Source organism: Bombina bombina, chromosome 9 (assembly GCF_027579735.1).
Source record: "Bombina bombina isolate aBomBom1 chromosome 9, aBomBom1.pri, whole genome shotgun sequence".
Taxonomy (NCBI): Eukaryota; Metazoa; Chordata; class Amphibia; order Anura; family Bombinatoridae; genus Bombina; species Bombina bombina.
In genome coordinates, this window is record NC_069507.1 from 156,049,055 (window position 1) to 156,072,997 (window position 23,943).

Consider the following 23,943-nt stretch of genomic DNA (forward strand, 5'->3'; position numbering starts at 1 on the left):
GTAAGGCCATGCTGGAGCTACCAGCAGGACAAATGAGCATTCCTTTAGAATATTGGAGAATACCCTTGGAAGAACTAGAGGCGGAAAGATATAGGCAGGATGACACTTGTAAGGAAGAGATAATGCATCCACTGCCTCCTCCCGAGGATCCCGGGATCCGGACAGATACCAGGTAAGTTTCTTGCTTAGATGAGAAGCCATCAGATCTATTTCTGGGAATTCCCACATTTGAACAATCTGAGGAAATACCTCTGGGTGAAGACCATTCGCCCAGGTGCAACGTTTGGCGACTGAGATAATCCGCTTTCCAATTGTCCATACCTGGGATATGAACCGCAGAGATTAGACAGGAGCTGGATTCCGCCCAAACCAAAATTCGAGATACTTCTCTCATAGCCAGAGGACTGTGAGTCCCTCCTTGATGATTGATGTATGCCACAGTTGTGACATTGTCTATCTGAAAACAAATGAACAACTCTCTCTTCAGAAAAGGCCAAGACTGAAGAGCTCTGAAAATTGCACGGAGTTCCAAAATATTGATCGGAAATCTCACCTCCTGAGATTCCCAAACCCCTTGTGCCGTCAGATACCGCCACACAGCTCCCCAACCTGTAAGACTTGCATCTGTTGAGATTATAGTCCAGGTCGGAAGAACAAAGAAGCCCCCTGAACTAAACGATGGTGATCTGTCCACTATGTCAGAGAGTGTCGTATAATCGGTTTAAAGATATTAATTGAGATATCTTTGAGTAATCCCTGCACCATTGGTTCAGCATACAGAGCTGAAGAGGTCGCATGTAAAAACGAGCAAAGGAAATCGCATCTGATGCGGCAGTCCTAAGACCTAAAATTTCCATGCATAAGGCTACCAAAGGGAATGATTGTGACTGAAGGTTTGACAAGCTGATATCAATGTTAAACTTCTCTTGTCTGACAAGGACAGAGTCATAGACACTGAATCTATCTAGAAACCTAAAAAGGTTACCCTTGTCTGAGGAATCGATGAACTGATTGGTAAATTGATCCTCCAACCATGAACTTGAAGAAACAACACAAGTCGATTCGTATGAGATTCTTCGAAAATGAAAAGACTGAGCAAGTACCAAGATAACGTCCAAATAAGGAAATACCAAAACCCTGTTCTCTGATTACAGAAAGAAGGGCACCGAGAACCTTCGAAAAAAATTCTTGGAACTGAGGCTAGGCCAAACGGTAGAGCCACAAAACTGGTAATGCTTGTCTAAAAAGAGAATCTCAGACACTAAAAGTGATCTGGATGAATCGGAATATGCAGATACACATCCTGTAAATCTATTGTAGACATATAATGCCCTTGCTAAACAAAAGGCAGGATAGTCCTACAGTAACCATCTTGAATGTTGGTATCCTTACATAACGATTCAATATTGATAGATCCGGAACTGGTCTGAAGGAATTGACCTTCTTTGGTACAATGAAGAGATAAAATAAAACCCCAGCCCCTGTTCCAGAACTGGAACTGGCATAATTACTCCAGCCAACTCTAGATCTGAAACACATTTCAGAAATGCTGAGCCTTTGCTGTGTTAACTGGGACACGGGAAAGAAAAAAATCTCTTAGCAGGAGGCCTTAACTTGAAGCCAATTCTGTACCTTTCTGAAACAATGTTCTGAAACCAGAGATTGAGAACGGAATTGATCCAAATTTCTTTGAAGAAAACGTAATCTGCCCCATACCAGCTGAACTGGAATAAGGGCCGCACCTTCATGGGTACTTAGGAGCTGGCTATAGGTTTCTATAAGGCTTGGATATATTCCAAACTGGAAATAGTTTCCAAACTGATACCGCTCCTGAGGATGAAGGATCAGGCTTTTGTTCCTTGTTGTGAGAAAAAGAACGAAAAATGATTATTAAACCTAAATTTACCTTGGATTTTTTATCCTTTGGTAAAAAAGTTCCCTTCCTTCCAGAAACAGTTGAGATAATAATTTATTACCCTGGAAAGAAAGGGAAAGCAAAGTTGACTTAGAAGACATATCAGCATTCCAAGTTTAATCCATAGAGCTTTTCTAGCTAAAATAGCTAGAGACATATACCTGACATCAACTCTAATGATATCAAAAGATGGTATCACCAATAAAATTATTAGCATGTTATAGAATAATAATAATGCTATAAAATTATGATCTGTTACTTGTTGCGCTAAAACTTCTAACCAAAAAGTTGAAGCTGCAGCAACATCCGCTAAAAATATAGCAGGTCTAAGAAGATTACCTGAACATAAGTAGAAAGGATTCAATTTTCCTATCTAAAGGATCCTTAAATGAAGTACTATCTGCCGTAGGAATAGTAGTACATTTAGCAGGAGTAGAGACAGCCCCAAACCTTAGGGATTTTGTCCCAAAAAACTCTAATCTGTCAGATGGCACAGGATATAATTGCTTAAACGTTTAGAAGGAGTAAAAGAATTACCCAAATTGTTCCATTCCCTGGAAATTACTTCAGAAATAGCAACAGGGAGATTAAACACTTCTGGAATAACTACAGGAGATTTTTAAAAACCTTATTTAAACGTTTAGATTTAGTATCAAGAGGACCAGAATCCTCTATTTCTAAAGCAATTAATACTTCTTTAAATAAAGAACGAATAAATTCCATCTTGAACAAATACAAAGATTTATCAGCATCAACCTCTGAGACAGAAACCTCTGAACCAGAAGAACCATTATCAGTATCAGAATGATGATGTTCATTTTAAAAATTCATCTGAAAAAAGAGAAGTTTTAAAAGACTTTTATGTAAACTAGAAGGAGAAATAACAGACATAGCCTTCTAAATGGATTTAAAAAGTAAAATCTCTTATGTTTATCAGGAACACTCTGAAAATTAGATGTTGACGGAACAGCAACAGGTAATGTAACAGTACTAAAGGAAATTTTATCTGCATTAATAAGTTTGTCATGACATGCAATACAAACAACAGCTGGAGAAACAGATACCAAAAATTTATAGCAGATACACTTAGCTTGGTAGTTCCAGCACCGGGCAGTGATTTTCCTGAAGTATCTTCTGACTCAGTTGCAACGTGGAACATCTTGCAATATGTAATAGAAAAAACAACATATAAAGCAAAATTGATCAAATTCCTTAAATGACAGTTTCAGGAATGGGAAAAAAAATGCCAGTGAACAAGCTTCTAGCAACCAGAAGCAATAAATAATGAGACTTAAATAATGTGGAGACAAAAGCGACGCCCATATTTTTTTAGCGCCAAACAAGACGCCCACATTATTTGGCGCCTAAATGCTTTTGGCGCCAAAAATGACGCCACATCCGGAACGCCGACATTTTTGGCGCAAAAGGACGTAAAAAATTACGCAACTTCCGGCGACACGTATGACGCCGGAAACAGAAAAGATTTTTTGCGCCAAAAAAATCTGCGCCAAGAATGACGCAATAAAATGAAGCATTTTCAGCGGAAAAAAAGTCAAATTTTTTAAGGTAAGAAAAAAATGATTGTTTCAAATGCATTATCCCAAATATGAAACTGACTGTCTGAAAATAAGGAATGTTGAACATTCTGAGTCAAGGCAAATAAATGTTTGAATACATATATTTAGAACTTTATAAACAAAGTGCCCAACCATAGCTTAGAGTGTCACAGAAAATAAGATTTACTTACCCCAGGACACTCATCTACATGTTTGTAGAAAGCCAAACCAGTACTGAAACGAGAATCAGCAGAGGTAATGGTATATAAATAAGAGTATATCGTCGATCTGAAAAGGGAGGTAAGAGATGAATCTCTACGACCGATAACAGAGAACCTATGAAATAGACCCCGTAGAAGGAGATCACTGCATTCAAATAGGCAATACTCTCCTCACATCCCTCTGACATTCACTGCACGCTGAGAGGAAAACCGGGCTCCAACTTGCTGCGGAGCGCATATCAACGTAGAATCTAGCACAAACTTACTTCACCACCTCCATAGGAGGCAAAGTTTGTAAAACTGAATTGTGGGTGTGGTGAGGGGTGTATTTATAGGCATTTTAAGGTTTGGGAAACTTTGCCCCTCCTGGTAGGAATGTATATCCCATACGTCACTAGCTCATGGACTCTTGCTAATTACATGAAAGAAAGAGGCTGCTTCCGGGTGGTAAATCGCCATAGAACAAGCCACTGAGCTGTTGTTCGTTCCTGGTAGAGCGCTTCTCTCTTTGTATGCAAATTATTATGACCCTGGGGAAGTCTCCCTATGGGTGATGGGGGAAACCAGACGTGGACTCCTTGCCCAGTGTGCTTAGAGGAATGTGGCTGAACCTCACTGACGAGGCCCATAGGAGGCCGAAACGATCGTCTGGGGTTGTCATGTTCCTTATTCAGAGGAGAATTGCCTGGTATTTCGGGGCTGGACTGACCTTACTTGGCAGGATCAGACTGATATACTTCAGGAAAGTTTTCTTCTGTGAAAAGCACACTGGTCTAAAAGAGGCTGCTTCCGGGTGGTAAATCGCCATAGAACAAGCCACTGAGCTGTTGTTCGTTCCTGGAAGAGCGCTTCTCTCTTTGTATATATATATATATATATATATATATATATATATATAAACACCAAATGTTGGGCACAAGAGGTAGCATTTTATATGGCTGTCTTTATAACAGAGGGTTGATAGCACAGCAATACAAAAAATATTTATGTATACTATTTTAATTAGAGGTAAAGTTTCTAGACAGAATCGAATGGCAAATACAGATATCTCCCAACCATTTAAAGCACAATCCTGCCAACTTTTAATATCATAATTTTCAATAATTTGTCATATTTAGTGACATCACAGTAAGAGACGTCATAGAGAAGAGATTAAATAAGACAGTTACATCTGGGCACCTGCTAGTTGCTCTGTACCAGTATTATCACTTAGATCCTTAAGAAGTGGACCTCTAACTTTTAACATTTGTCCACCAATCATATAAAAAGGACATAAAGCGCTGTGATCCCAATAGCATATGATCAGTCACTCGTAATCTGTCGCTTAACCGAGTCTTCTTGTTGGTAAAATGGACGTGCCATGTCTCGGTCTTGTGGGTTAATGTTCGATTATCTATGCTCTTAGCTTTTTGGTAATGGCATTTGTCCTGCTCTCAAAGTGCAGCTCCGGTGCACGCCAGGCACAGCTTCTCCGTCCGTTTGTTAATAGCACTTGTCAGGTCTCAATTAAGTCATTACTCGGGCCAGCGCGGTCCTTAGCTAAGGGAGCTCCTCTAATTACTTAAGACTCTCAGGAAGCAATAAGATGTCTGTCCATGCTCACTTCAGTCCCTCTATTAAAGCAAATATTAACAGTTAGGAGCACCAGACAAAAAGTTAAATAAAATATAACTTTAGGGGGGCGGAGCTAACTGGTCGAGCTGGGAAGACGTGTTCCACAAGAGCTCCTAGCTATTCTATTAAAAAATAGATTATATTTTGTCTAATTGGGCACCAAAGTGTCTCTCTGGTTGTATATTATACTTCTGAAGACTAAGGGGGTTTATAATTCAGTGAAGAAGCTACTGTAATCTCGAAGATCAAGCTGATCGGAGCTCTAGGACTCCAATACAGAACTGCAATCTCTGAGACAACTCTCACCTGTCGGGTGATTGTGGGACTTGTAATAGCTGTGTCGCTTGGCTACGGAGGGTCGTGGCTACACTCTGGAGCTATTAGGTGACACCTCACTTCAGCAGCGGAGTTCACTACCTGCTCCACGCGCCACTCCAGTGCTCGGCTTTTGCACTACCCCCTGTCTACTTCGAGGCTTCCCTCTGGGGGGGACTTTCCCTGACTGCAGCGTCTGCTGAACCTGCAAACGAAAGAACTCCAGCTAATACAAACAAAGGGAGCTAGGATCAGAAGTGCGCCTTTCATCTTTTGGCGCGAAAAGCCGCCGTTTTAACAACTAGCAACTGCTAATCTCCCGCAAGGCGTTCGCCCGAGCTTCCGGCACTTGAACTTTCCAGCTGCAGAGTCTATCGTCAGGGGGTAAGCCCTATTCTTTTATAAGCTGACTCCTTGCACACTGAGACCTTCTGTCTGACTCACCTAACGGACTACTGCTGTTTGAGGAGCCCTCTGTTTACTTAACTGGGCACGTAACGCTCCTCATATGTTCTTAGGATTTTAGTCAGAGAAATATCCCCATACACTGAATGTGAAGGAGCGATTGGGGAGAGTGACGACTGACATCTAAAGCCGCACTGTGTATAAACCCTCACACCGGACTTACACTTGCAGTAACTTCTCCTCCGGTTAGGCTGAGAGGCACAGGAGACGTCCCAGATAGGAGATTGTACCGGTCCTTGGGACACAGAGGAACCCTTTATACAGATACCAACTCTGATTACTACAGGATATTCATTGTATCACTTTAGCTAGCCTAGTCTTCAGCCTGTAAATCCTCACATCCCCAATTACAACCTTGAATACAGCCTTAGACCAGCTCCTTATAAGTTTAATTTCTCCAGCATTTTTCTAAGCTGAGATAAGAGAGCTATAGACCCAGTCTGATGTTCATCTGGAGATATTAACTGTAATATACGGCAACTTACAAAACTCACTTAATTCACCAACCACTGACTCGAGTTTATGTTCTGAGAAAACAGAGACTGCATCCTAACATTGACTGCTGAGCTTGACCTCTAAGATCTAACACTCCACAGATCTACAGGTTACCTCCTCCTCACTGCTAGGCTTAGCTTGGATTAGGGAAACACCAGTAGTGGGGAAGTGTATGGTGGTCCTAAAACTGTACACGGATGAAGTCTACTACAGCACAGATGTAAATACTTTCTCTTTCTTCCCCACTGCACCAAAAGAGCTGTAAGAGATAGCAGCCTCATTTACCAAAAGCAGTTTTGACTTTATATCACAAGTTAAAGCTTAAGAAGTATATACACCTCACACATATATAATTACTCTGTATTTAAGAGAATAGAGGCAGCCTCACAGATATCTCTCTTCAGGGAACACATACTATTTAGTACTACTAGAGACACATCTAACAAATCTTGTCTAACAACACCCTCCCCCCTTTCCTGCAGGGTATACATACCTGTGGGTCATATCCTCTTTTCGATTTCCCCACTTCGCCTATAGGGGGCAGCTCCCCTGGAGGGTGATTGTTTATTCATAGGCAGTTGATGAACCAGTATCATTTCTAGTACACTCTCTTTCAGTTAGAGGCTCCACATTGGAATCATACTTTGATTACTATCTGTCTACTATTTCCACATTAGCAGTGACTACACCCAACATGCAGTGCTAGACCCACAGATACAGTGAGATTAGGTGTCTACCCCCCTGACTCATCTCCTATCAAGGAAGGATCACTAAACCAGATACATCTACAGTTTCCCCCCCCCCCCCGAGTCCTTTTTTGGTTCAAGATACATACGTCCTCAATGGCTCACAACATAAGGAAGAAACAAAAACACCAGGGCCACCCTAAAAGGACTATGAATGACCATTTTCATAGTAAAAATCTCTCTGACCCAGAGGGATCAGAAGAAGACTCTAGAGATACTACCTCGCTATACAATGAACCTACTAAACCAGTTACTTCCTTGAAGGACCAGCGTATTGTCTCTCAAACTGACATTCTCGACTCTATTAAAGCTTTAGCAGATAAGATGGACACTCACCATTCCTCCATCAGACAGGACCTCAGACAATCAGTGAGTGAATTGAAGAGAGATATTGCTTCCCTTGGTGAGCATACAGAGACGCTGGAATGCAAGCATGAGGATCTCCATGTGGATCACTCTAATCTCCTTGCATATTCTCAAAATCTACAGATCTCAGACCTAGAGACAAAGTTAGCAGACCTGGAAGATAGGTCGCGACGCAACAACCTCCGCATTAGAGGGGTCTCTGAAGAAGTAAGTTCATCTGACTTATGTAACTTCCTTTCTGGTCTCTTTAAAGAGCTAATTGGATCCTTCTCTGAACAAGAGTCTTTAATAGATAGAGCGCACAGAGCCCTATGACCACAAAACTCATCATCAGAAGCACCTAGAGACATCATAATTCGGCTACATCATTATACGTTCAAGGAAAAGATTTTAAGAGCCTCCTTCTAAAATAAGAATCTGACAGCTCCGTATGACACAGTACAAATATTCCCGGATCTCTCCCCACACACGTTAGCTAAACGTAGGACTTTCCAACAACTTACACTACTACTTTCAACGCCAGAATATAAAGCATAGATGGGGATTCCCCGTAAAGATTTACTTCCAGCACAAAGGTCGCTCATATGTTGTCTCCAAACCAGATCAAGGGATGAAGATACTTCAATCACTGGAACTTACCCAAACAACAGATCAGAACCTCCAGGACCCGAAACAGTCCGGATCCTTAAATTCATCTGCACCCGAATAACAACCACTGCCCAGAAGATCCACCCCGCAAAAGAAAATAGTTGAAACTTTGGATTCTAGGACCTTGCCTTAACACTCCACCTCCTTTTCCTTAATGAGGTCATTAAAACTAACCAAGGAGAGGGTTTGAGCTCACATACGGGTACTTCCCTTACCCCTTTTTGCTCATTATTACCACTCCTCTCTTTAGAAGGGACCTCTCCATGTCTCCTTTACACAGTTGGACTGTTTTGCGAGAAGTTATGCTGAGCTCACAAACGGGTACTCTACTTACTCCTTATTCTCAACATAGCTTTCAATCCTTCGCATCCACCATCACCGGACGGGTTTGAATAATAGGAGTTCGCTCCATAATATTACATTTTGTTTAAAACTGTTATGTTGTTACTTGTTGATAACTTGTTTATTCCATACGTTGGAGTTATCCCCATTTTAGACACTTATGTCATTATGTTCTGCACAATACAGGCATTTAAGTACACTATATTTTTGATACACTCTTTATACTCACTAGACTAACTGGGAGTGAGGCTTTACTTCAAGACCGTCACTATTATCCCGCACTTACAATAGGGACATAATTTATAAAACCTCACATAGACTACTCTTAGACTCCCTTAAATCGCTTACACCCCTCTTTGTCCACACATCAGTCGTGACACTTATTTGTACACTTATACTCTAAAATCACATATATGGTCTTCATTTTAAAGATAGTGGTCCATAGATGAGATTACAGTAGACGAAATACCATCCATATAAGCATACACCACTTTATGAGGCACATATACATTACATTATTTTACCAGTTATCTTCTTTTTATTTCCATTTTGTTGACAAGACACATAATTTAGATAAGAATGCAGGAGATAAACTCCTCGAATGTTGAAAGTTATATTATATTCATTGGTCTTATTATACTTTAAATATGGTCTCTGTAATGATGTGAGATTATTTCTAGGATGGGTTTGTCACGGGGGGACAATATATAAGAGCAATCCTGGAAATTCAAGCAGCTCCCCTTTACACATATTTGGAATCGTCTTAGATTTAAAATTTACATGACCTACTCTCTCCCCCTGTATACCTACTAAGACTACCACCACTCCTACTACATCCTTTAGCCTATTAAGTCCATTATGACACCCTAGATACTAACTAATGATGCTTACCTCAGAGATCTAGGTGTGGCATTATTTAATGGTACAACATTGCCTAGAACCAGCTCAGACATCTCCGCCTCCCCTCCCCCCCCCTTTCCCCTTCCATACTCCAAGCGGTGCTTACCCACTGTTTCCCCACAACTACTATAAAGCCCAAAAGTGACTGTTTTTCAGACTAGTCTAACATATACGATTCAATTCAATTCTAAAATGGCCCATAAGTGGCCTGCCAATTAGTCCGCCAATTAAGATAAAAATATTATAAAATAGAGGTTAGACTAGCCTTGCTATTATTATACATGGTTTTCTTTATACATTGCCCTACAGCTGTTTTTATTTACTATATATTGACATGTTTATTCTTGACTTGATGAGGCGTTCATTGTATGATGTTTGTATTTCAAAACCTCAATAAAAAATTATAAAAAAAAAAATTATATATATATATATAACTTTAGGGGGTCCATATCTTTCAAAAATTATTTTGTATCTCTTAAAAAGCTTGAGAGATTTCCCACCATGGGTTGTAACATTGCGTCAAGCCATTGTGAAAGATGATCTAATAGAGACCCAATTCCACTTACAATTTTATGTACTTTGGGGAGATAGTTGAAAATTTAGTTATTGGTTTTTCTACATACAGAAAGTCACAAGTAATTTTATCCAAAAAAAACATCTTCTAGACCATCATCTAGAAGCTGTTTTAACTCCCTTTGGAAAAGTAAAGTAGGGTCAAAATCTAAAACCAGATATTGAGAGTGGTCACTTAGCTGCCTTAATGCATCTGTAATGAAATCTACATGGTCTAATACTACCACTGAGCCTCCCTTATCAGCAGCTCTAATAACTATTTCACTGTTTTCACTAAGACCCCTTAGTGCTTTTTTTTTCTGCCGTGGTTAAATTCCAATGTACTCCCTGATTCTCATTGCATGATTTTGACAACTGAGTGATATCTTTTTCACCCTTTTCTGGAATTTTTCCAGAATGGGGCCCCTGCTGTGCATGAGATGGAAGGAAGATGCCCTCTTAAATGTTGGGATCATAGTTTTTCCAAGCCCATTAAAATCTGGCATATCACACCTACCTTCATACAGCAGAGTGTCTAGATTTTCTAAGTTGCATGCTTCACTAAAGGTCAATGTACTTCTCATAGGTGTAAAACTATCTGGATCAGTCTGTGTAATCCTATATAGATTTAAGTCAGATTTCCCAAAGTATTTTTTCAAAGTCAAGTATTGTATCAACCTGTTCACATCCACTAAGGTCTGTAAGAGACCAAAATCCTGAGAAGGCATGAATGAAAGGCCCAAACTCAGAACCCTGGTTTCAATCTCTGTCAGACCGTGGCTGGACAGGTTGATCACCAAGTTTATCTGTACTGCATCTGAGACCTCCCCCATCTGGTTGGGTAAATGGCCTTGTCTGGCAATGTCTCCTCCTCTCCCCCCCCCCCCCTTCTAACTTTTTTGAGAATCTGGAAAAAACCTTTTTGACTTATTAGGGGCACCAGAACAATCTGTTCTGGTGATGAAGTTATGTCGGCACAGAATACTTAGATGTTTTATCCTGTGTAGTGGATGATCGTCTGAGCACACTCCTGGCCCCATAATTATGTTGCTTGATCCCTCTCATGGCCAGTAGGCTCTGATCTCCCTTCATCACCTGATCCTTCACCTGAAGTAAATGCTTCCTCTGCTGATTCCGCTTCACTTTCATAAAAAGTGAACATTTTGGTAAATTGACAGCCCCCCTTTTATTTTTACTTTCTCCTATTTGAGGATTTCCTTTGAGGTGGTCTGTTAGTGGTCAAATCTTTTCTGAAAGTGAATCTCTGACATCTTTTCCAAATATAAACCTTGTTTGCATCATAGTCAGCCTGGTCTCTGAGGTATTTATTAATCTCCATAAGGAGTTGTTTAGCATCTGCAACCGCCCCCTAGAGTATCTAATCAAATACTGGATATTGTGTTTCTTGGCTACGCAGATTTAATGCTACTTGAATTGGATCTATTTGATATGACACCTCCTTTAACAATTTATATTTAAGGGCTTAAAAATTAGCATATGAGCCTACCTAGGTTTAGCTTTCAACAAAGAATTCCAAGAGAATAAAGCAATTTTGATAATAAAAGTAAAATGGAAAAAAAAAAAAATGACATGCCCTATCTGATACATGAAAGTTTGATTTTGACTAGAATGTCCCTTTAATGCTTGTTTAGGTGAAAACCCTGACTAGAATTCCCCCATGGCCTGTCATTTGTTGACATCTTTAAAGACGATTCTTGATCTATCTAACAAGACTACTTTATCTTAAAAATATTTATTCATGAAAAATATTTTACAATTACCAACAAGTTAAGCATTTTTGAAGTAAAAGTTATCAATGTTTTCATTGTGAGCTTTTACTGTGCCTGTGTGTATATCTAAATATGCTCTATGCACCAGTATTTTAAACAGTGTATCTGCTCATATAGCTGGCAGTAACTTGTGTTGTGTAAACTCAAGGCCGGCTCAAGATATTGTGCTGCCTGGGTCCGAGAATGATGCTCCCCCAGTATTAACATTACTGATAACTATATCATCTTACTAGCCTGGCTTCTGACCTTACTAAGCCTGCCTACCTGCAACCAATGCTTTTGCACAGGACTGGAATGTTCTGGATCTGACAGTGACTTACTCAATCACTGAAGTTCTACCCCTTGTCAAGTGCTGCCTGGGTCCATTGGACCCACTTGGTCCCATGGTTGAGCCGGCCCTGTGTAAACTGAGTCATTGCAAATGTATTATAAGGCACTGTAAGCTCTCTGAGCAGGTACACTGTTCAAAATGCGGGAGCAAGAAGCATATTTAGAAATGCTTCATGTGCCCATGCACAGTTAAAGCTTTCACTTAAAACCCTGATGGCTTTTGCTAGGAGCATTTTTGCTAATGCAAGATTATAGCACTTTCAAAAGTAAATTCCCTGATGTCTATTTTATTTATTGCTGGAATGTCCCTTTAACTCATATTTTAATCGCAAGAACGCCCATGTAAAAAACACAGGAAAAGATTGGTGAAACGAGCCTCAATACATTTTGAACATGATCTTGCCTGAACAACAAGGTCCAACAATTAGTGCCCATTAATCTAGCCCATTGTCTTATAAGAGACACATTCTGGAAATGATGCTAAATATGTCTGCATTAATTTCTTTTTACTTGAAAATTTTGTTATAAATGTTTACATTCTGTCTTTATTTAAAGGGACAGCCTACTCCAGGATTGTTATTGTTTTAAAAGATTGATAATCCCTTTATTACCCATTCCCCAGTTTTCAACAACCAACATGGTTATATTAATATACTTTTTACCTCTGTAAGTACATTGTATCTAAGCCTCTGCAGACAGCCCCCTTAATTCAGTTCTTTTGACAGCGGCCAAAGGGGTGCGTTAGCTACGCGTGCTTTTTTTCCCCCGAACCTTTTAAATACCGCTGGTATTTAGAGTTCACAGAATGGCTGCGTTAGGCTCCAAAAAAGGAGCGTAGAGCATATTTACCGCCACTGCAACTCTAAATACCAGCGTTGCTTACGGACGCGGCCAGCTTCAAAAACGTGCTTGTGCACGATTCCCCCATAGAAAACAATGGGGCAGTTTGAGCTGAAAAAAAACCTAACACCTGCAAAAAAGCAGCGTTCAGCTCCTAACGCAGCTACATTGTTTTCTATGGGGAAACACTTCCTACGTCTGCACCTAACATTCTAACATGTACCCCGAGTCTAAACACCCCTAACCTTACACTTATTAACCCCTAATATGCCGCCCCCGCTATCGCTGACCCCTGCATATTATTTTTAACCCCTAATCTGCCGCTCCGTATACCGCCGCAACATACATTATAGTTATGTACCCCTAATCTGCTGCCCCTAACACCGCCGACCCCTATATTATATTTATTAACCCCTAATCTGCCCCCCACAACGTCGCCGCCAGCTACCTACAATAATTAACCCCTAATCTGCCGATCAGATCTCGCCGCTAGTCTAATAAATGTATTAACCCCTAAAGCTAAGTCTAACCCTAACACTAACACCCCCCTAAATTAAATATAATTTAAATCTAACTAAATAAATTAACTCTTATTAAATAAATTATTCCTATTTAAAGCTAAATACTTACCTGTAAAATAAACCCTAATATAGCTACAATATAAATTATAATTATATTGTAGCTATTTTAGGATTTATATTTATTTTACAGGCAACTTTGTATTTATTTTAAACAGGTACAATAGCTATTAAATAGTTAATAACTATTTAATAGCTAAAATAGTTAACATAATTACAAAATTACCTGTAAAATAAATCCTAACCTAAGTTACAATTAAACCTAACACTACACTATCAATAAATTAATTAAATAAACTACCTACAATTACCTACAATTAAACCTAACACTAAACTATCAATAAATTAATTAAATAAAATACCTACAAATAGCTGCAATGAAATAAACTAACTAAAGTACAAAAAATAAAAAAGAACTAAGTTACAAAAAATAAAAAAATATTTACAAACATTAGAAAAATATTACAACAATTTTAAACTAATGACACCTACTCTAAGCCCCCTAATAAAATAACAAAGCCCCCCCAAAATAAAAAAAATGCCCTACCCTATTCTAAAATTAAAATAGAAAAGCTCTTTTACCTTACCAGCCCTGAAAAGGGCCCTTTGCGGGGCATGCCCCAAAGAATTCAGCTCTTTTGCCTGTAAAAAAAAACATACAATACCCCCCCAACATTACAACCCAGCACCCACATACCCCTAATCTAACCCAAACCCCCCTTAAATAAACCTAACACTAAGCCCCTGAAGATCTTCCTACCTTGTCTTCACCTCACCGGGTTCAGCGATCGGTCCAGAAGAGGGTCCGAAGTCTTGATCCAAGCGGCGGCTGAAGAACTCCATCATCGGGCTGAAGTCGGAAGTCCATCATCGGGATGAAGTCTTCTATCAAGCCGCATCTTCAATCTTCTTTCTTCCGGAGCGGAGCGGAGCCATCTTCTTCCCAGCCGACGGTTCCTTTAAATGACGTCATCCAAGATGGCGTCCCTCGAATTCCGATTGGCTGATATGATTCTATCAGCCAATCGGAATTAAGGTAGGAATATTCTGATTGGCTGATGGAATCAGCCAATCAGATTCAAGTTCAATCCGATTGGCTGATCCAATCAGCCAATCAGATTGAGCTCGCATTCTATTGGCTGATCGGAACAGCCAATAGAATGCGAGCTCAATCTGATTGGCTGATCCAATCAGTCAATCGGATTGAACTTGAATCTGATTGGCTGATTCCATCAGCCAATCAGAATTTTCCTACCTTAATTCCGATTGGCTGATAGAATCCTATCAGCCAATCGGAATTCGAGGGACGCCATCTTGGATGACGTCCCTTAAAGGAACCTTCATTCTTCAGTTGGGCGTCGGAAGAAGAGGATAGATCCGCACTGGAGGTCTTCAGGATGGAGCCGTTCATCGGATGAAGATAGAAGATGCCGCTTGGATCAAGATGGTTGCCGGTCCGGATCTCCTCTTCTTCCCGGATAGGATGAAGACTTTGGAGCCTCTTCTGGACCTCTTCAGCCGACGCTTGATAGAAGACTTCAGCCGGATTATGGATCGCCAGCCCCTGCTTGGGCTTGGATGAAGACTTCGGAGCCAGGACGGATCGGTGTGATACCCGGTGTGGTGAAGACAAGGTAGGATGATCTTCAGGGGGGTAGTGTTAGGTTTATTTAAGGGGGGTTTGGGTTAGATTAGGGGTATGTGGGTGGTGGGTTTTAATGTTGGGGGGGTTGTATTTTTCTTTTACAGGCAAAAGAGCTGAATTCTTTGGGGCATTCCCCACAAAGGGCCCTTTTAAGGGCTTGTAAGGTAAAAGAGCTTTGAACTTTTTTAATTTAGAATAGGGTAGGGCATTTTTTTATTTTGGGGGGCTTTTTTATTTTATTAGGGGGCTTAGAGTAGGTGTAATTAGTTTAAAATTGTTGTAATATTTTTCTAATGTTTGTAAATATTTTTTTATTTTTTGTAACTTAGTTCTTTTTTATTTTTTGTACTTTAGTTAGTTTATTTAAATGTATTTATTTGTAGGTATTGTATTTAATTAATTTTTTGATAGTGTAGTGTTAGGTTTAATTGTAGATAATTGTAGGTATTTAATTTAATTTATTTATTGATAGTGTAGTGTTAGGTTTAATTGTAACTTAGGTTAGGATTTATTTTACAGGTAATTTTGTAATTATTTTAACTAGGTAACTATTAAATAGTTATTAACTATTTAATAGCTATTGTACCTGGTTAAAATAATTACAAAGTTACCTGTAAAATAAATATAAATCCTAAAATAGCTACAATATAATTATAATTTATATTGTAGCTATATTAGGGTTTATTTTACAGGTAAGTATTTAGCTTTAAATAGTAATAATTTATTTAATAATAGTTAATTTATTTCGTTAGATTTAAATTATATTTAAGTTAGGGGGGTGTTAGGGTTAGGGTTAGACTTAGATTTAGGGGTTAATACATTTATTATAGTAGCGGTGAGCTCCAGTCGGCAGATTAGGGGTTAATGCTTGAAGTTAGGTGTCGGCGATGTTAGGGAGGGCAGATTAGGGGTTAATACTATTTATTATAGGGTTATTGAGGCGGGAGTGAGGCGGATTAGGGGTTAATAACTTTATTATAATAGCGGCGCGGTCCGGTCGGCAGATTAGGGGTTAATAAGTGTAGGCAGGTGGAGGCGACGTTGAGGGGGCAGATTAGGGGTTAATAAATATAATATAGGGGTCGGCGGTGTTAGGGGCAGCAGATTAGGGGTTCATAGGGATAACGTAGGTGGCAGCGGCGTGCGGTCGGCAGATTAGGGGTTAATAAGTGTAGGCAGGTGGAGGCGACGTTGAGGGGGGCAGATTAGGGGTTAATAAATATAATATAGGGGTCGGCGGTGTTAGGGGCAGCAGATTAGGGGTTCATAGGGATAACGTAGGTGGCAGCGGCGTGCGGTCGGCAGATTAGGGGTTAAAAAAATTTAATAGAGTGGCGGCGATGTGGGGGGACCTCGGTTTAGGGGTACATAGGTAGTTTATGGGTGTTAGTGTACATTAGAACACAGTAGTTAAGAGCTTTATAAACCGGCGTTAGCCCAGAAAGCTCTTAACTACTGACTTTTTTCTGCGGCTGGAGTTTTGTCGTTAGATTTCTAATGCTCACTTCAGCCAAGACTCTAAATACCGGCGTTAGAAAGATCCCATTGAAAAGATAGGATACGCAAATGGCGTAGGGGGATCTGTGGTATGGAAAAGTCGCGGCTGCAAAGTGAGCGTTAGACCCTTTCCTGACTGACTCCAAATACCAGACGGCGGTAAAAACCAGATATACAAAAAATGGACTATACCAGCTGAATAAGCCAGTTGGTCCTAAAGAAATGCTTTTTTTGCACTGTAAATAGATTATGGAAATTAGTTCGGTTGATTACTGGAACTTGCAGTTAAAGAAAGTATGAGACAAGACTTAAAATATAACCTTTATTTATTTAGTTTTAAAAAAGACAGCATCAAATATGTGCGTATGCTACCCTTAAAAGAGTTAAAAACACACTCTCTGTTGATTGTACGATGCTTATCTTATACAATACAAAATATGTGAAGTACTTAGTAATCCTGTTATAAGACCAAGATTATATTCTAGGTATATTTGTATGTTGACCTAACAAAGGGCTGTATGGCCTTGTAGGTGGCCAATCCTTCAGATTATCCCTAGGGGATATTAATATATGGTATACCTGTTATACTTAAACTCTGTGGTCTTTATAGATAAGTGTTCATTTAGGGCATTTTGAACAGCAGTATACAACTATGTCACCAATACACAGTAAGCGAATACTAATGTGTACACTTGCAATTAAATATATGTTGATTACTCTAGGTTTTGAAGATTGCCTTTATGTCAGTTGCTTCAATGCAAGGCTTATGCTTAATTATTGTGATAATTTTTTCAACTCTGACAGATATTAATTAGATTCTGTGTGGTTGTGCATATACAGCTACATAGAGGAGTAATCACAGTCTTGTGATGGTGCAAATTTAAGATAGTCTGCACTCAGAAGTGCTACACCAAGTGGTGTCAGAATAATTATAGTTATAGCATCATAATAGGTTTTGTGATTTCCCAGCCAGTCTAGAGCTGTATTTCAAGTATATACTTAAATTAAATCTTGTTTATTGCGCTTTAGTCCAATGTGAACTTATATGTTCTGTTACACTGTTTATGCTTAAGTAGTGCTACAGCGTTACTAAATTACAGCTTGTGATAATTGACACAATGTATCTAGTATTTAATTATATTGATGATACAGCATGTAAGGTTAGTAGTACGTTTTTGTTCTATACCACTCTATGATAGTATCCGGATTGCTGTGACAATATTGTCTCTAATCTTTATCCCCTAGTATGAGTTAACACAGCGTTTCAAAATTATGCTATGCAGGTGCACCGGTTAACTATTTATACGCTAGGATAAATAATCGTTACTGCTGCTTAAGCCTGTGAAAAGCCACAGGTTACTAAGTACGAATTAACTAAAGTTAGTTTTTTAAGCTAAAGTATTCCTATTAATTTTTACAACAAGAGAGGCAGTTAAAAATAGCGAGGACCCCTATATCAAAATTTCTCCCTAAACATAATTGTACCTGTCACCTAGTGTGAATACTAGGTTTTCTAAAGAACCTATTACTGAGAACTATTACAATGAGTTCAAAATTTCTCCCTAAACATGGCGGTAAAAACCAGCGTTAGGAGCCTCTAACGCTGGTTTTCACGGCTACCGCCCAACTCTAAATCTAGCCGTAAGAGAACAAAGCAAATTTGATGATAAAAGTAAATTGGAAAGTTGTTTATAATTGCAGGCCCTATCGGAATTATGAAAGTTTAATTTTGACTAGACTGTTCCTTTAACTCATTGATACAGATGAATCCTGTATGTCGAGTATCCTAAGGGTTTTGGAGTCCTGTAATAGTGTGCATCTCGCCAACATCGCCAAGACCACACTATTACTACTTGCCTCACTCATGCCTTAACCCCTTAGTCAATGCCCAGGGTACATCAGCTGACGTTAAGGGGTTAACCCATTATGTGACTTCAAAAGGACAGATCTTCCTTATATGGAGTATACCTATTAACAATATTTAAGGTGACAAAAAGTGTCGCGCTAATTAGCGCTTTCACTCATGAGCAAACACTGCTGGAAAGTAAACTTTAAACACGGGTGGGTTAGCAGGCCTATTACAAGTTGAAAGTAAAATCTTTGCATACTAGCAAAACCTGATATGCGCTAACTTCAGGACTTCGGATATTGCAACCACTCTAAATTCTTCTTCCCATAGACTTTAATGGAGCTTGCTGTTAAAACAAAAGATACCACTTATCACTTGCTAACCTAATAATGTGTTAGACCTACAGCATTAAACCCAAAGGTAGTTATGAATATTTTACATTCCAATGTTCTTCACATAGAAGAAATTGTTCTATTTATTTATATATATATATATGATTTTTTTTAAATATATATCTATACCTATATATCTATATGAATATATATATATATATATATATATATATATGAATATATATTTAAAATACTAAGAACATTTTCTACTTTGTGAACAACATTGCAATGTAAAATATTTACAGTAAATACACAGTAAAAAAAACAAAACATTAAAATGTAATAAAAATTATTATTAATGTTTTAAGGTAATTGAGTGGAAAGGGCACAAAAGTTTTTGTGTGTATGTATGTATGTGTATGTATATGTGTATATATATATATATATATATATATATATATATGTATGTATATGTTGATATTTATGTGTATATATGTGTTTATACATTTATAAATATAGGTACACGTGTGTGTATGTACAGGTGTACAAACTTGAAAAATTAGAATATCGTGCAAAAGTTCATTTATTTCACTAATGCAACTTAAAAGGTGAAACTAATATATGAGATAGACTCATTACATGCAAAGCAAGATAGTTCAAGCTGTGATTTGTCATAATTGTTTTGATTATGGCTTACAGCTCATGAAAACCCCAAATCCACAATCTCAGAAAATTTAAATATTGTGAAAAGGTGCAATATTTTAGGCTCAAAGTGTCCCACTCTAATCAGCTAATTAAGCCATAACACCTGCAAAGGGTCCCTGAGCCTTTAAATGGTCTCTCAGTCTGGTTCAGTAGGAATCACAATCATGAGAAAGACTGCTGACCTGACAATTGTGCAGAAAACCATCATTGACACCCTCCATAAGGAGGGAAAGCCTCAAAAGGTAATTGCAAAAGAAGTTGGATGTTTCCAAAGTGCTGTATCAAAGCACATTAATAGAAAGTTATGTGGAAGGGAAAAGTGTGGAAGAAAAAGGGGCACAAGCAGCAGGGATGATCGCAGCCTGGAGAGGATTATCAGGAAAAGGCCATTCAAAAGGATTGGGGACTTTCACAAGGAGTGTACTGAGGCTGGAGTCAGTGCATCAAGAGCCACCACACACAGTCGGATCCTGGACATGGGCTACAAATGTAGTATTCCTCTTGTCAAGCCACTCCTGAACAACAAACAACGTCAGATGCATCTTGGAAACTTCACACTGGACTTCAAGCATCTTGCAGTGTGTGCCTCTCCATTCTTTCTCCATACTCTGGGTCCTTGGTTTCCAAATGAGATGCAAAATTTGCTCTCATCAGAAAAGAGGACTTTGGACCACTGAGCAACAGACCAGGTCTGTTTTTCTTTAGCCCAGGTAAGACGCTTCTGACGTTGTTTGTTGTTCAGGAGTGGCTTGACAAGAGAAATAAGACATTTGAAGCCCATGTCCAGGATCCGTCTGTGTGTGGTGGCTCTTGATGCACTGACTCCACCCTCAGTCCACTCCTTGTGAAAGTCCCCAACACTTTTGAATGGACTTTTCCTGACAATCCTCTCCAGGCTGCAGTCATCCCTGCTGCTTGTGCACCTTTTTCTTCCACACTTTTCCCTTCCACATAACTTTCTATTAATGTGCTTTGATACAGCTCTTTGGGAACATCCAACTTCTTTTGCAATTACCTTTTGAGGCTTTCCCTCCTTATGGAGGGTGTCAATGATGGTTTTCTGCACAACTGTCAGGTCAGCAGTCTTTCCCATGATTGTGATTCCTACTGAACCAGACTGAGAGACCATTTAAAGGCTCAGGAATCCTTTGCAGGTGTTATGGCTTAATTAGCTGATTAGAGTGGGACACTTTGAGCCTAGAATATTGCACCTTTTCACAATATTCTAATTTTCTGAGATTGTGGATTTGGGGTTTTCATGAGCTGTAAGCCATAATCATCACAATTATGACAAATCACGGCTTGAACTATCTTGCTTTGCATGTAATGAGTCTATCTCATATATTAGTTTCACCTTTTAAGTTGCATTAGTGAAATAAATGAACTTTTGCACGATATTCTAATTTTTCAGGTTTCACCTGTATGTATGTATGTATGTATGTATGTGTGTGTATATATATATATATATATATATATATATATATGTATATATATATATATGTATATGTTGATATTTATGTGTATATATGTGTTTATATATTTATAAATACATGTACACATGTGTGTGTGTGTGTGTGTGTGTGTATATGTATATATGTGTGTGTGTATATATATATATATATATATATATATATACACACATACACATATTTAGACATATATATGACTCAGAAACAGGGGCATTAAGCTCCATTCGGAGCTTGATAATTCTGCCCCTAAGTCTTCACTTGCAAACCCCGACATGCGCTAAATTTGTTTGTGCTCCAGCAAACGCATTTATTCTCAACTTGTAATTTGCGCGCAAATTAGCAAGGACGCAATATTGCTTATCGAGATCTGCGCTAACAATAGCGCACCACTTACAATCTAGCCCTCTGTGTATTATAAGATATATTGTACTTTGTTCGCTGATTATTTTATTTTTTTATTCTAGTTCCTTGGTTGGCTGCTTATTGGTGTAGTTGCTTCATCAATTTTCTTACTGAAATGCATCCATCATTGCTGTTCACCTTTAAGCTATCAGCAGGACGCATATTGGAATCAGTATCGCTCTTGCGAAAAAGATCTGTTCAATCGCACAGCTGAAGTCCATGCAAAGATTCTCGCTGCCAATAATGTGAAACAGTTTTTTGGTTTTGTCTCATTGGATAAAGAAGATAAGGAAATGGTGACTGAGTTCAAAGTAGATGAAGTGCAACCAAGTCCATTGTGGAACGAGATAACAGGAGTTTATTTATACCGGGAAAATAAAGGATACCCATTGTATAGCCGCCTTCATAAATGGGCTAAAAAAATTATTGGTATAGATAAAGATGAAGATAAAAATAAAGATTATCCAATAAAAGAAACCTCACTTCTTACAGTTTAAAATGTACCAGACGGGTATTGTGTTTCACGCTAGCGAACACCTAGAGCAGACATCCTCAAATTTGTCCCTCTTGAGGTTTTGGAACTACATTTCCCATGATGCTCAGTCAGCATATCAGCTGGCTGAGCTTCATGGGAAATGTAGTTCCGAAACCTCTGGAGGGCCAAGTTTGAGGATGTCTGACCTAGAGTATATGGAATATTTTGAACAGCAGGGTACAAAATATAAAAACTATGGATACATTTATTTATAGTAACAGTGTTTGGAAGGAGAAAATGCTTTAATGGAATTATATTGACTGTTAACCTAATTCTGCACAACTGAGATAGACAAGATGCAATTACTCCCATTTACTGGAATTTTTTCAATTTGCAACAGCAATCGCCAAGCACTAATGATTACAGAATAATGCTAAAGTACCATCCTAATGCATCTTTGTTCACAAGCCAAACATACACCTTTGTGCCTTGCTAACATCTTGTTTTATTATTTGTGTATTCTTTGTTATCTGCAACAGGAACCATGTGCATTGCAACAAAATACAGAACAGAAACCAAAAAAACCTTATGGCTGTTGACATTTTTTATTAAATTTTAAAATAGCATTTACCCAAATAATCTTAAAGGGATATCTGACAGACTGAAAGTCAGACAGACAGACAGTAGGGTTGCCAGCTGTGCTCCATAAAAATACCGGAAGACCTAAGGGGGACTGGACACGGAACCTAGCTGGGTTCACACAATGTCCCCACAAAAGCTCAACCTTAGGCCCCACCCTTGATCCCAACACATATATTTTTCACCCCTTGGTTGCCAGTAGCACATGTACGTAGTAGTGATGTGACCGCTTTGGCTGAAAGTATACACCCAGCACTGATTGAACACGCCCATGGTTGTCTGTAACACATATAATAGTAACTGTTTTTGAGCCATATTTCTAATGCATAAAGGCCTAGAAGGCCCTTTACATTTAGCTGACAGGGGTCTTAAAATGTCCACTATTTTAGTACAGATTGTATTGGACAGCCTGCTGAAATACTGGACACCCTATTTGTATGGTTCAGATCAACTATAATTAATATAAAATTGATACAGACATAAAGGCTATAAATGTGGGGACTCTACTATTAAATAATGACAGACCTAGCACCTGCAGTTTCCTAGCTATACTGCACAATTACATATGCTAATTAGTATGGCTGGTAACCTCAGAGGTAATCACATGACATGATCCTGAGGCTCAGCCATAGCTCTGTAGATATTACCAGACCAATGCTGTTCATGTCATTTTAATAATCTATCCCCAACATATAAGCACTGGATACTCAGGATTTATAATGAGAGTTTTGTTAGAACCTAAAGGGACAGTAAACACCTTGCAAAGATATTTCTGTTACCGTCCTACAGAATAACATATTAGCCAAGTGTAAACATTTGTTTAACAAAATAAAATCCTGTTTACTGCAATTGGTTTTCAATAGAAAAACTGCACCCAACACTCGCCTTATTTGAAGGAGCCAAATACATTTGAGTCAGCAGACAACAAGTGTCAGGGTTACTGCTTGCTAATGATCTGTCCCTTTAAGAGCCTCCTATATCAAGCACTTCCCCCCAGCATTCATTGCTGGTTAATTGAGAAAGGATTCACAGCACAAGCGTTACACTGAGAGTTTTCCTCACTCTCCAACAGCCTCATAAATTCTTATTTGAAGAGTTACTGATAACATCTCTTATTTTTCATTCCTACATCTAGCAGCTCTTCTACTCAATTCAACACTGGAAGATATTTCATACTATAAGGAAATCAAACTAACTCGACATCAAACCCTGAAGCATTTACAAGGTAACAGGATTCAAGCAGCTTCATACACAGCA

General features: G+C 38.8%; 1 protein-coding gene across 2 annotated transcripts in view; it reads left to right on the plus strand.

The window, feature by feature from the left end:
* Window positions 1–23,535, plus strand: part of LOC128640104 (calcium homeostasis modulator protein 2-like) — a 90,711-nt gene extending 67,176 nt beyond the window's left edge. For both annotated transcript variants that reach the window (XM_053692447.1, XM_053692446.1), the window contains exon 4: window positions 21,635–23,535. In XM_053692447.1, the coding sequence (XP_053548422.1) occupies window positions 21,635–22,069 (435 nt within the window). In that variant the 3' untranslated portion in view covers window positions 22,070–23,535. The remainder of the gene's footprint in view (window positions 1–21,634) is intronic.
* Window positions 23,536–23,943: the final 408 nt, after the last annotated feature.